Consider the following 12190-nt stretch of genomic DNA (forward strand, 5'->3'; position numbering starts at 1 on the left):
TGGATGTGGAGCTTCACACCTTGGGGGAAAGACCTTACAGTGGTCTGAGTCTCCGAATGCTCCACTTCTCCATAGAGAGGAGCTAAACAAGCAAAAGTAATTCCTGGATTTCATGTAGCCTCCACAGGATGTACAGACCCAAAACATGTGCTGGCCTGATCTAGGGACACATTTGCCAGGCAGTGACAGACTCTGGTAAATCACAGGACAGAAATAATGGGTTCCCAATGGAAAATAACCTCTTCATTTTTGCTGAAAAAGAAACACTGATTTTCACGAAAAATGCTGTTGTAGATTTTTCTGTGTGTGTTTTTAGGAAGGTTTTTTGGTTCATTTGTTCATGGGTGACCCCTTCCCTCCTCTCCCAAAATTCAAAATCTTCAGAAGGAAAAAAAATAGCATTCTTCTTTTCATTGCAGGAAAGCCCTACTAATCATCAACTCCTGTTGACCTCTGTAAGAGGGTCTCAGTGACTAGACTGGGTTTCTGTGCAGTGCTCCCATCACTAATTCTGTCTTCAATCCGTGTTGAGCTCTTCCAGTTGCAACTTAAATGCTGTAAAAATCCATTCTTTGTCATCCAAAGCATTTCTGCATTCAGAAAACTGATGTGTTTTCGTGAGATTTCTCAGGAACGTACAGATGTATTGAAGAGCGTGTATCCATTCATGAACCAGTTTGTATTTATATGATTTTTGTCTTTTTTAAACCACTCATCATACACATTTTCTGCTGTGTGCTTCTGCCTTAGGATTCGGTGGAGGACAGTGAGAAAAATGTAAGCCTCAGCTGAGAAATAATTTTCTTTCACAAAAATGGCAAAACCAGCTGTGACTAACTCTGATCTCTACCTATAAACAATTTTGGAGGCAAGCATCCAAAGTGCAACAGTGTACGGATTTGTGCTCTGGGACTGTCAATGGATGTTGTAAGGGTCCCAGTGCTAAGGCTTTGTAGAGGATTTGGAATTTTCTGGAGTAGTTTCAAGAAAATGACAGGCATTTAAGACAGGATAGAGTACACATTTATCTCTTAATTAACGTGGGATCATAGTCAGAGACACGGATAAGAGCATGAAATGCAGAAACACAGACAACTCACATTCTTGTCCATTCCTGACCCAAATGTGTTCGTTTGCAATGTGATTTAGTGACACATAGAACACATGAACCTCTAGTTCACCATCTTTTTGTTACTTTAAAAAGTAAGGTACTTAAAAACTTACCTCCAAATACCCCTGAAACATCATGATTTCGAGCTAGGTCTTTATCGAAACAGAAGCTGAAATGGAATCAAAACTAACACATGAATTTCTCATCATGGTTTTAACCACACTCTGAATCTAGTGGATATGCATTTACAGTGAAGGTGTTAGTAACTTAAAAGCTACCGTTCTCAGGAATAGAGAATCTCAGTGAAATCGTATAGTTCCACGGAAAGATCTTGAGTTTTTTTGCACAAGTACATTCCCCTTTACGGTTGAGGGGAATTGTACCTGAACAAAAAGCCTAAGAGCAGGCTTTTGTCTTTGGTTCTATGGGAAGTCATCTCTCCAAATCCAGAAATCTCCTCTGTGGATATCTCCTTCTACAAAGCCCACCCTAAATTCCCTGCTTTTCCGTACAGGGAAACAGGCATTTTCAGCATGCAATTAATTGCATCCTGAAGTAGACACCTAAACCAGTTCAGATTAACACTCCATCCAGTTGCCTAGGTCTCTGCCGTGGCTGTACAAGGAGCAGGGGCTGACAGGCTCAGAAATAAATGTCTAAAAAAACCAACGTCTTAATATTAGGTGAGAGGAATTGCATTGCATGTGGCTGGAGGCTGGTTACGTGTGCTTTTGGTTCTGTACCCTGCGAGGCCAGCTCAAGAGTTCTCAGGCATTGCTAACATCAGCAAATCCATTCTTACTCTCTGTTGGTATCACTTCACTGGAGATACTCCAGCTTGGCACTGCTATAAGGGAAATATGAATTAGGCCCATTCATCTCTTTATTGGCACAGGGCTTGCAAGACTAGATCTTCGATGTGTTTATGTTACAACTGTGTTGTTGCATAACTTCAGTCCAAGGAGCCTTTTTGACCTGTTATTTCTTACGCCATGGTTTTATATCCTGCAGATTTCATTTTATAAAGCAGGGAACATTTTGGCTTCCATCCAGCAAAATGCTTAAACAAGCACTGAACTTATTCCTATGGGTATTTCCATGAAATTGCTGTTCTTGGCACTTTTGCATGGCAGGCAGGCTAGTAAGGGGAAATTTCTGAGCAGCTGGGGCAGAGGCAGGGTGCTTTGGGGGACGTGAGAGATCACAGCACTCTCAAGAGGCCCCGAGATCCCTGGAGGGTGAGACCTGCTGATGCAGGTGAAAAAGCTATTCGTACTGCTTCTGTATGAAAGATGCAGATAGCCCAAATGCCAAATTCACAGGGAATTCAAATTAGCTAAACAGTCTGGTTTGGAAAGTGCAGCTTGGACATCCAGCAGAAACCCCTCGGGAGGTTTCTGCTTTTGTTTCCAGCGCTGAGTGAATACGTGAGGGAAAACTTGCCTTTGGCACTATGGTACTTCCAGTTGTCTTCCTGCCTGCAACCTGTTAGTTCAGTCTTGTATAAAACAAAAAGCTAACCAGATCCTTTCAGAACATCCAAGATGTATGGTTTGGTGTCTGTCCTCAAAACATATGAAACTTCAATTTTGGGTTGAATCTGAAAGCTCTTCTTAATTAATTCCTTGCAAAAATGACCTACATTTACCGTGTCACTACTTCCAAAGGAAATTTAGCTGTTCCGGGCACTGAACTCGTAACAGCCCAGGTATGAGTTGGAAAACTTAGATTTAAATTCTGTATTTATCTCACCCCCATATGTGTACCAGTACAGACCGCAAGAATAAGCATCAGAGGAGACAAATGGTACCAGTGCTTTGAACCCAGGGATCTTTATAATAGGTGCTTTGAGGATGGCAGGGATAACCCATCCTCTTCAGCAGCGCTGACGCCTAAGGAAGTCAGACACAGTTCTACTGTCCATAATGGAATTGCAAACCTGTGTGCAAAATAAGGCAGCTGGGGGTATGTGGGCTGAGGAGCATCATACACTAGACTCACTCTGACTTTTCTCCTTTGGCAGTGCAAGGCTCAAGAGCAACAGCAAGCAAGTGTGCATTGATCCCAAGTTAAAGTGGATCCAGGAATATCTGGAGAAAGCTTTAAACAAGTAAGGCAAGAGACAAATGGACTTAACAGCTAACATCCTGAGTTATTAAAGGGTAGAACATTAAGGGTTGGCTTTTACCATGTGGACAAAGTACTCATGGAATCAGATATTGTTTTGAAGATGGGTTTGGAGTTGACCTAGTCTGTATTAAAACAACAGCTTCTAGTATATCTCAAATGTTAAACTAAGAGTTTTGCCAGGGTTTGAGGCAAAATCTATCCTAATGAATCTATTCTGGGGTCCCCAACTCATCCTCTTTTAAAAAAAGCCGTTCTCCCAAGGAAAATGCTTCATTTATGCCCCCTCTTCCCCAAGCCGAACTACAATTACTTCAAAATCTATATTGTTCCAGTTTCTTTGGAGCCCCTTCTCCACGGTACACTGGGGGTCTGTTTGCACAGGCAGCTGAGGCCTATGGGCCTCAGCAGGCTCTTTCTCTGCTGGCCAGTGTGGAGTGCTATTAATATTAGCCAAGGCAAGATGTGCTGCCATGAATAAGGCTCTCCCACAAGGCCAGGGCAAAACCAGCCATACTTGGCAAATTCAGACTTTTAAAATCTATTTTCATTCCCCTTGAAAGCGGGTGATCACGGCTACCCTGATGTGGACCCAGCGTATCTCAGTTCAATTTTCTGGTGAGCAAGAGCAGCACAGAGAACGTTTCTGTGCTGAGTTGCAGGGGAGGGCTCCAGCCTTCCTGGGACGGAAGATGAGACAAGTGATGGTACAAAGCATTTCCTTGCTTGCCCAGAGCCCTGGGCTGCGGTTGATCCAGCAGCGGCATTTTGGCCAGCAAGCCTACCTGTGCACTCAGTATCCCTCCCACCCTTGCCACCACATTCCCACCCCTCAGTAACTGCGTTGTAACCGTGCTGAATCTTGCCCCCCCTGCATCTGTAGGGTAAAGCCAGGGCTGGAATCCAGTCATTTGCAAAAGCAATGCATTCTTGGAGAAATGTGGGGAAGGGTATGGCCCCAGGGCAGATGTGAGGCAGTACAGGTAGCTGAATGCCCTCCACTGTTTGCTTTGCAAATGGATCTGCCAAACAAGGGGTAGAGTTGAAAAAAAGTGTCTTTGTTCCCCTGTGTTTTTACAATAAGCAAGGGGAGAAATGCTACCAGAGGTAGAAAGAGTCCTCCATGTGGCCCTTTTGGGACCACACTGGGGCCAAGAGTGAGGAGGAGGAGGGAAGGAAGCCAGCTAACAAGCTGACTGTGATTCCAGCCCTGACAGCTCTTCCCATCTCATCCGATGCTCAGTGCCTTCTTTGCTGCCAGCGCTCAGCCCTCTTGTCCTTTGGGCAAATTCTCTGCAGAGGTAATCCAGGATAATGCTGCTGGGATGGCTTTGGATTTAGGCACAACTGAACCTAAAAGCAGGATGTGGCCCATGGATGGGGCTTGGGCTACTTTGTTTTCCGACTTGGGAAAATTCTCAAGCCCCTGCCTAAGTTTCTGTTTGCCGCCAGCCCCAGTGAAGCCCTTGGTGCTGTTCATAAGACCTGAAACTTAGGAGGCATTTAAGAAATTTGTAGGGTTGGGCAAATGTGATTATGTGCTCAGATCCTGCCTGCCTGACTTAGGGGAACAACTCAGCTGGAACATGTTCTGCTCTCACTCCCATTGGTGAAGATCTGGGGCCAGCTCTACTGAAACCAGTGAGCCCGTGCCTGATCTCCAGCCAAATTCTGGGTTTTGTTTACCTAACTCTAATCCAGAAGCAATTCTGCTAGTTGGGTTTATTTCATCCTGGTTTACATTGAGTAACAGAAGAGAATTTGGTCCCAGCTCTATGAAATAAGATGACAGAAACCATATATCTCCATCACCTAATCCTGTAATCACGGCATTATTTTCATTTTCCAACCAGAAACGCTAGCACCAGTGGCATTTTCATGCTCCACAGACAGTCAGGGCTCTGTCTGTAGCATTTTCACAAGGCATGTTTTTGATATATTTTAGTGCACAGCTTTGACTTCTTCAATGAAATGTGCTTTGGAATATATTTATAGCGCATCAAACAATTCATATATTTGAATTGGAGCCATATGAATGTTGGTAGTTTAAAACACCGATATCCCTCTAAACTACTAACAGCTTGTAAAATAAATCTATATAGATCTATAAATGTTAATGTAGTTATCAATTTCAATCAGCCATATATTATATTTTTTCACTTGTACTGAAATTGTATGAAATGTGACATTACCCTATATGCACTAGCAATAAAATGGCTAATTGTTTCATGTTATGAAAACTCAGTTGTACATGGGAATTTATTTTTCTGGAATAAAAGCAATACGTTTTGTAGAAAGGGCTCTTGTAATTGCTTAAGTAAAATCCAAAGTGTCAAGACATCTTAATCTATACCAGTGCTTCAATATGAGAGTATCTTCTGTGTTATAATCTGCAGCTAAGGGCAAGGAAAAGTTCATAGAATATAGTAGTCCAATACAGTTGATTGTGAAACCAAAGATGGTTTTTAGTAGGGAATTATTTTGCTCACTAATTCTGCTTAGCCTTTATTATTGCTTTATATTCATTACATCTCCATGTAATATACATACTTTTGAGACATCAGTAAAATACATTCAGGCTGTCAGAAAACCAAATTCCTTGACTGGCTTTAAAAATCATTGTGCAGCTGCTGTGGCCAACATCATTCAACATTCATCCATTTTATAGACAAGAGGCAAATCAGTCCTTTCTTGAAATAGCTAACAAATCCTTTATCACTTCAGGCGATCCCGGTCATCATTTACAGTACATTGACTGCCTTTCCCTTCTCCCTTCATGCAAGGATATGCAAAATCAAGCCCTTGCAGAGTAAACAGAGACCAGAGAATGATCCTTGCTTGTCCGTTGTCACGTTAATATAGTCCCACCTCAGAACTTCCCCTCAGCCTGAGATGCTGGAGTCCGTTAAGCTCAGCGGCTACTGCTGGCACAGACGAGAGAGCTGATGGATCTGGAGAAGATAACAAAGTCAAATAGGAAAAACCTTTCCCTTGAGCCCGCTGGGAGAAAGGAAAGGAAACTCCCAGCTTCTGGGGGCTGGCTGTGATGGGAGCTGCTGCCTTTCTCCATAATGCTTGTAAACCCCAGTGTGGCAGCTCTTCCTAATTTCTGACCTCATCGGTAAATAAGGGCTGAAGACACCAAAACAACTACCTCCCGGTACTCCACCAAGCGTGTGCTGGGTGAATGCCCCACGTGGTGGGGACAATGTAGGCAACTATCTTTACAGCCTTGTTTTAAGGCACCGAATGCCCACAAATCCCGTAGAATAGCCACTGGTTCTTGTTGATGTCAGTGGGAATGCTGGGTGGGAGGCCAGAAATCCAGCTCCCCTCTGCTTTCATTGTACCTCAGGGGGTACTGTGCAGATGGTGAGGCTCCTGGCTGACAAGTTCTGGCAGGCATTTGGGGAGTCTTTGGTGTTTTGGGGAAAAGAGTTGTTCTGGCCTCAGAATTTGCAAATGTCCTGTCACCAGGGCACTTTCATTTGCCTGGCTCTCCTCTGAGGCAGAGGGTATGTGAAAGGGGATGTTATCTTCATTTGCACCCTGCCAGCAAGATGTGAAGGGACCATAGGATAAATGTGAATAAGGCCTTTGTATATGGATAATTTATGGCAGTCTTTTTGTATTTTTCTTTTAATTTAGACCACGTCATCGCACTCATAAAAAAAAGCAACAGAAGAAACGGGGCCCACGCTGCCCTTCCCGTGCAACACCACTAAAGTCTCCAGGGAGAAAGAATGGTAGGAGGCATTAGTTTCTGAGCTGGGATACCTCAGGTTCAAGTCCCTGCTCTTCTACTGACCATCCTATGTGACCTTGGGCAAATACATTAGCCTATCCAGACCTCCATTTTTCCCCATATTTGTTGAGGATAACAACTGTACCGGCCCTGCAAAGGGGTATTATGTAGATAAAATTCTTAAAACAGGGGGAAAGTTCAGCCACAACAGAGGTGGGAAAAACTTCCCATTTTACAGATGGGAAAATGGATACCCAAAGAGGCGAAAACAACCCTGAAGCAAAGCCAAAGTCAAAAACAGGGTAAGGTTTGGAAGCCCTATGTCTTTTAGCCGGCCATATTCCTCCAATACCAAACTGACAGAGTAAAACTATAAATAACAGCTGGAAATTTGTCACTGGTGTTTTTTAATGACAAATACACCACTGGGTGGTGACAACATGATTTAGTGCATTGGTGACTGGTTGACACCTCTCCTATGGGAGATGCTAGGCAAGTCCCAGAGAACGGTGTTACATGTGCCAATCCTCTGGATGTCCCAGGTTTTTTCCCACCAGGGTGGTATGTCCTGTCGTTCTGCACCGAAAGAAGTAAGGTTACTGGTGTGGGATATTGGAAAAGATATCTTCAAAGAGGAAAATTTTGCTTATGGCTTTGTCATCCTCTTTTTGCCTGGATCAGTTTTCCAAGGCTACCTTCACTGAGAGTAGCCACAACTGTCTCTGATCACACAGTCTTAGTTGTCCAGCAGGCATTGAAAGGGATGTTTGTTCTGATCCTATAGGCTAGACAAGACATGCTGAGACATCAGGGTTTTTGAATACCTGGTGTTTACCCTCTGACACTTGTAACTCAGCCTTAGTGACCTCATCTAGATTGCAAAAGGCTGATCAGCCTGGAGCAGGAGTAGGGGTCACTTCAGACAAAACCTGGAGCACAGCCAACACAGACTGGCTCCTTGTTCTGAGTGAACCCTGCACACAACACATTTGCACTTTGCGTGATCCCTAACCCACCACTCTTCCTGGGTACCATGCTCACACTGAGCATGGGAGACTCGACTTGTCTGCCTCCTACCCTGAGCTCCCTACTTCTGCACTTAATGCCTCACATGTTCACTCTGCAGCACGTGGTGGCTGCTCCCTGTCACCCCACCTTCACTGGGCAGCTGGCCACCACGAGCTGTGACGTGCTGCCCAGCTGCTCACAGCAGGTGAGGTCCGACAGCAGGGAGGCCGTGGGGATGGCTCTTGGCTGGGCAGCACTCTTGGGAGCCTCTGCTCTCCAGCCACCCCATGGTGGGAGCTGAACACCAACAAGAGCAGAGCATGGGCTGTCCTCTGCGTTCCTCCATCCTCACAGAGACCTGGCACCCTTGTAGACCCCTGTGGAGCTGCAGTCCATGATCTCCAGCAGAGCCATGGGGTAGGGGCAGGTAGAGGAGGCATTCCCAGTGCCACTTGCTCCACTACTGGGGCTGCTCACATATGATTAATCCCTCCTTTCCCTGCTGGTTTTTTTGCCGAGTCTCTTTGCCCACCGGTATTTCTCTGCTCTGGCTTTCAAGTCCAGAATAAGCTTCCTAGCTAGCCTTCCTCCTGTGTTAGCTCTGAACACCTTACTAACTGTGATGAGCACAACCTGCCCAAAATAACTCCCATTGCTGGGTTTGCCCTGCTGGGTCCCAGTAGCTCCTTGTGGAGAACTTCCCCCAAAATGTTTGGCAAATACTGGTTGGAGGGGCTGCAAAAGAAATGCCTTTGGGTTAGTCCAGACACAGATTTGCTGTTTGACTAGGCCTGATATCAAAGCTTTTGCGACTGAAATAAACCTTAATAGTGTTTCACTCTGTTCTTCGTCAACAGGAGGTTCAAGATGTAAGAGGCAAGCATTGTAAGCCGTCTACAGGATTTCTTACTGTAGGACCCAGAGAGCAGATAACCAGTATTAGGGAATGAATACATTTCACTGTTATCATGCAGCACAAAAGCAACGCTTCATGCATTTCCAAAGGTTTTTTTGTTGGTGTTTTTTTGTTTTTGCACAAATTGGCTTGCTTTCACAGTGCTATTTTTATATAGTAAGATGTAACTATTTGAGAAAAATATGTTTTTATACAGGTTGGTTTATTACCTAGCATTGAGGGCAGATATGAATTTAAACTAACCCTATGTTATTATATAATATTTTATTTCCTTTGCTATGTAGTGATCCTGCTTTATTTAATTTTCTTTTCATTCATGCAAGTCTCCTGGAGTTTTAAACCTAGAAGGTCATGAACTGTACAGTGCAATGATGTTGTGTAAGTAGTGGAGGAATTCCTTGCCTCCAGAAGTCATCGATGCCAAGAACATAGGAAGGCTAAAAAGCATCAGACATTGATGAAAGTGGACAGCATTATCATGGGTGCCATTTATAGGTATTTAGGGTGAGGGATTAAACTCAGGGCTACAGGGCTAAAGCCCTTTTCTGAAGATCAGAGACCTTGGTGACAGCTATGAGCAGCTGGGTCAATGCACACCTGGTATTGCAAGGTGCTAGTACTTAGTTTGTAGTAGTTGTGTGTGTTAGAGGCCACAACACTGATCTGATGTCACCTGGCATTTCCTATGTTCCTGTGTTTCTGATGACAGATTTTAGCACAAAAAGGAATGGGTTCTTAAAAGGTCTAACCATACAATCATATTGCAAGTTGCTGGAGGAGTCAGATACGCTGCCATGCACCAGGTGTCTCTTCCCACCCATCCACAGGAGGTGGCTTCAGCTTGCCTGGCTGGCTTTGCACTGAAGTAGGTGGAGATGCATTCACATGACCCTTCGCCAACGATGCTGTAGCCTCAGCTACTGAACAGTCACACACAGTCACACATACCTGAGGGCAGTAACGTCTTTGATTGCTCCGGAGATACCTAAAAGAGGATGTCTGGCCTCGGAGAAAAGAGATGCCTGGGGCAAGAGAGAGTCTGCCCAGTTTGTGGAAGGAGTGGTGTTTGTCAGGTGTGGAGATGAAGGCCAACACTTACCATTCACAAGTGGTCATGACCCTGCTTGCTGGTGAACAGGATAACCTCTGCAATTTCCTTTGCAAAGTACACCCAGGGACAGGTACCACTTCTTGCACCAATGCCCTCAGAAATTTCTTTCTCCTGATTCCTACCTGTATACACAATATCTTTGCTATATAGTGTATGGAAAGACACCTGCAGTACTGCGATAATCATGTTACGCTGTGCACTGGGATCTGGGGGGAAGCACATTTGTGCAGCACAGTGCTTATGTTTATATGTATCTGTGTGCATATTGTAAACAAAAAAATGTTGTAAGATTGTGGGTTTTTTTGAGTGGGTTGCTTCAAAAGGAATCTCCCCTCTTCCCTGCAGCCTGTGTCGGGAACAGTGAGAGGGGTGTTTCACCAAGCACTCTTTTTTGTGGCAGGCATCTTTAGTGCCAAAGAAGCTCTTTGGCTAGCCAGGGACTACCTTATTTCCATGTGGATTCAGGTAAAAATCTTGTAAGTATTTTCCTCTCTGCGCAACAGTGCTGTTACAGAGAGTGCTTCAGCTGGGAGCACATCACCTCATTTGCTTTAAAGTAGAAACCAACTGCTGTGCCTAAAATGTATGTGTGTGTGATTTTCACATTCCTTCTATTGTTATCATTACCAACCTGGTGCTTTAAGTATATCGTTTTGAAAGGTCTGGTACCACTGTGCTTGATGAGAATTGGAGTGTTGATTTAATGTTAGTAGAATCAGATCCTCTGTTGTAAGGTAAAGACAGAAAGAATTTTTATGAGAAAACTAGAGTTTCTTGTACCTTTCCTGGACTGTACTTTATATCCTAGGGTCCATCTCCTCTCCCCGCACATGCACCTGCAATTGCTAGTGGTTTGCCAGAGGCAGACATGTGAGTCACAAAGCCAGGAATAACTTTGGGGAAAGTGTGAAAGAATCTTGGTTCTGACACAGACATGGAGCTTGTCCTTCTCACCCAGGAGGGTGCATTCTTCACACATGCTTCCCTTCAAAGGACAGCTTGAGGTCTGATCAATTCCTATTGAAGTAAATGGAGAATTAAATAATCCTTTGATTTTGATTCAACAGCATACCTTGCTAACGATGACAGGGGACATGAAGATTTTGTTTCTAGAGGAAACATTGGCTTTCCTGTGAAAAATGGGGTGGGTAGATGTGACTGCACAGCCTTACCCGTGCTCTGCTGCAGTCCTCGTTAACAGGGAGTGCATCTGGGGTCAGCACCAGCAAGGAAAGGTCTCTGGGCACATGCCAACCCTACATCACAGTCTGGGCAAACAGACTACTTTGACAGAAGCATTGAGATGGGCAGTGCTGGAGTACCCCAGCCAAACCCCAGGGTCCTAGCTCTGGACAGTACAGCCAGGCAGTGGAGGTACTGCAGGAAATAGGGTCACCTGTCAACCTTCTCTTCTAGGGGCAAACTAGTGGGCGTTGCAGGGGTAGACTGTGCTGAAGGAAGGGCATTTGCTCCTGGGAGAAATGCAGGAGTAGCAGCAGGAAGGAAAGGGACTCCCTGCAAGGCTAGGGAGCACTTACAGCCAGGTGCAGGTTGTCTGGGTGCCTTGTGGGCTGCCTGCCTCTGGCATTTCTTGAGACTCACCCTGTGACCTGGGCCCTGGCACCGCTGCGCTGGTGACGATTCACTGCTCACGTAGCTGAGACCACTGAGGGCACGGGGCTGCTCTCGGGGGCCAGCACCAGGTCCCTCCATCGCCTGGACAACGTTGAGCACAGCGTGAATGCAGGGGTGGCACAGACCTGGCCAGGAGTAACTGAAGACTTAAGTGACAACCTGATAAAAGCTTTCTCTTGCTTTAGACCAAAACTCAACCTTGAGCATGAAGCTTTGCTTTTTGCCTGACATTATTTGCATGATGCCTCAGGAAGAGCAGCCATGTCCTTCAGGCTAGAGAAATCAGTCACTTGGCTGCCCCAAGCTCCTTGCGCTATCTGTGCATCGCACGCTGTTCCTCCTGTGCACAGCACAGTCTTAGCAGGCTGAGAAGCAGCACTAGCAGAAACCCCCTCAGGGGGAACACTAGATTTTCCTTTCTGCCTTTAACTGTTGACCAAAGACCGAATCAGGGAAAGGAAGCGTGGGGAGATGAGACTGATGTGGCGACCACACGTGAAGAGGAGGGAGAAGAGGTAACACTGAACTGCTGCTGAA

The 12190-nt window shown here is 45.2% G+C and overlaps 1 protein-coding gene across 1 annotated transcript in view; it reads left to right on the forward strand.

Moving 5' to 3' along the window:
• The window catches only part of CXCL12 (chemokine (C-X-C motif) ligand 12), a gene marked incomplete at its 5' end in the record, with an annotated part of 9915 nt that extends 441 nt beyond the window's left edge, over positions 1 to 9474 (forward strand). The window contains 3 exons of the mRNA XM_009575077.1: positions 3135 to 3221; positions 6887 to 6984; positions 8849 to 9474. Of these exons, the coding sequence (XP_009573372.1) occupies positions 3135 to 3221; positions 6887 to 6984; positions 8849 to 8880 (217 nt within the window). The remainder of the gene's footprint in view (positions 1 to 3134; positions 3222 to 6886; positions 6985 to 8848) is intronic.
• Positions 9475 to 12190: the final 2716 nt, after the last annotated feature.

This window comes from Fulmarus glacialis, unplaced genomic scaffold (genome assembly GCF_000690835.1).
Source record: "Fulmarus glacialis isolate BGI_N327 unplaced genomic scaffold, ASM69083v1 scaffold3613, whole genome shotgun sequence".
Classification (NCBI taxonomy): domain Eukaryota; kingdom Metazoa; phylum Chordata; class Aves; order Procellariiformes; family Procellariidae; genus Fulmarus; species Fulmarus glacialis.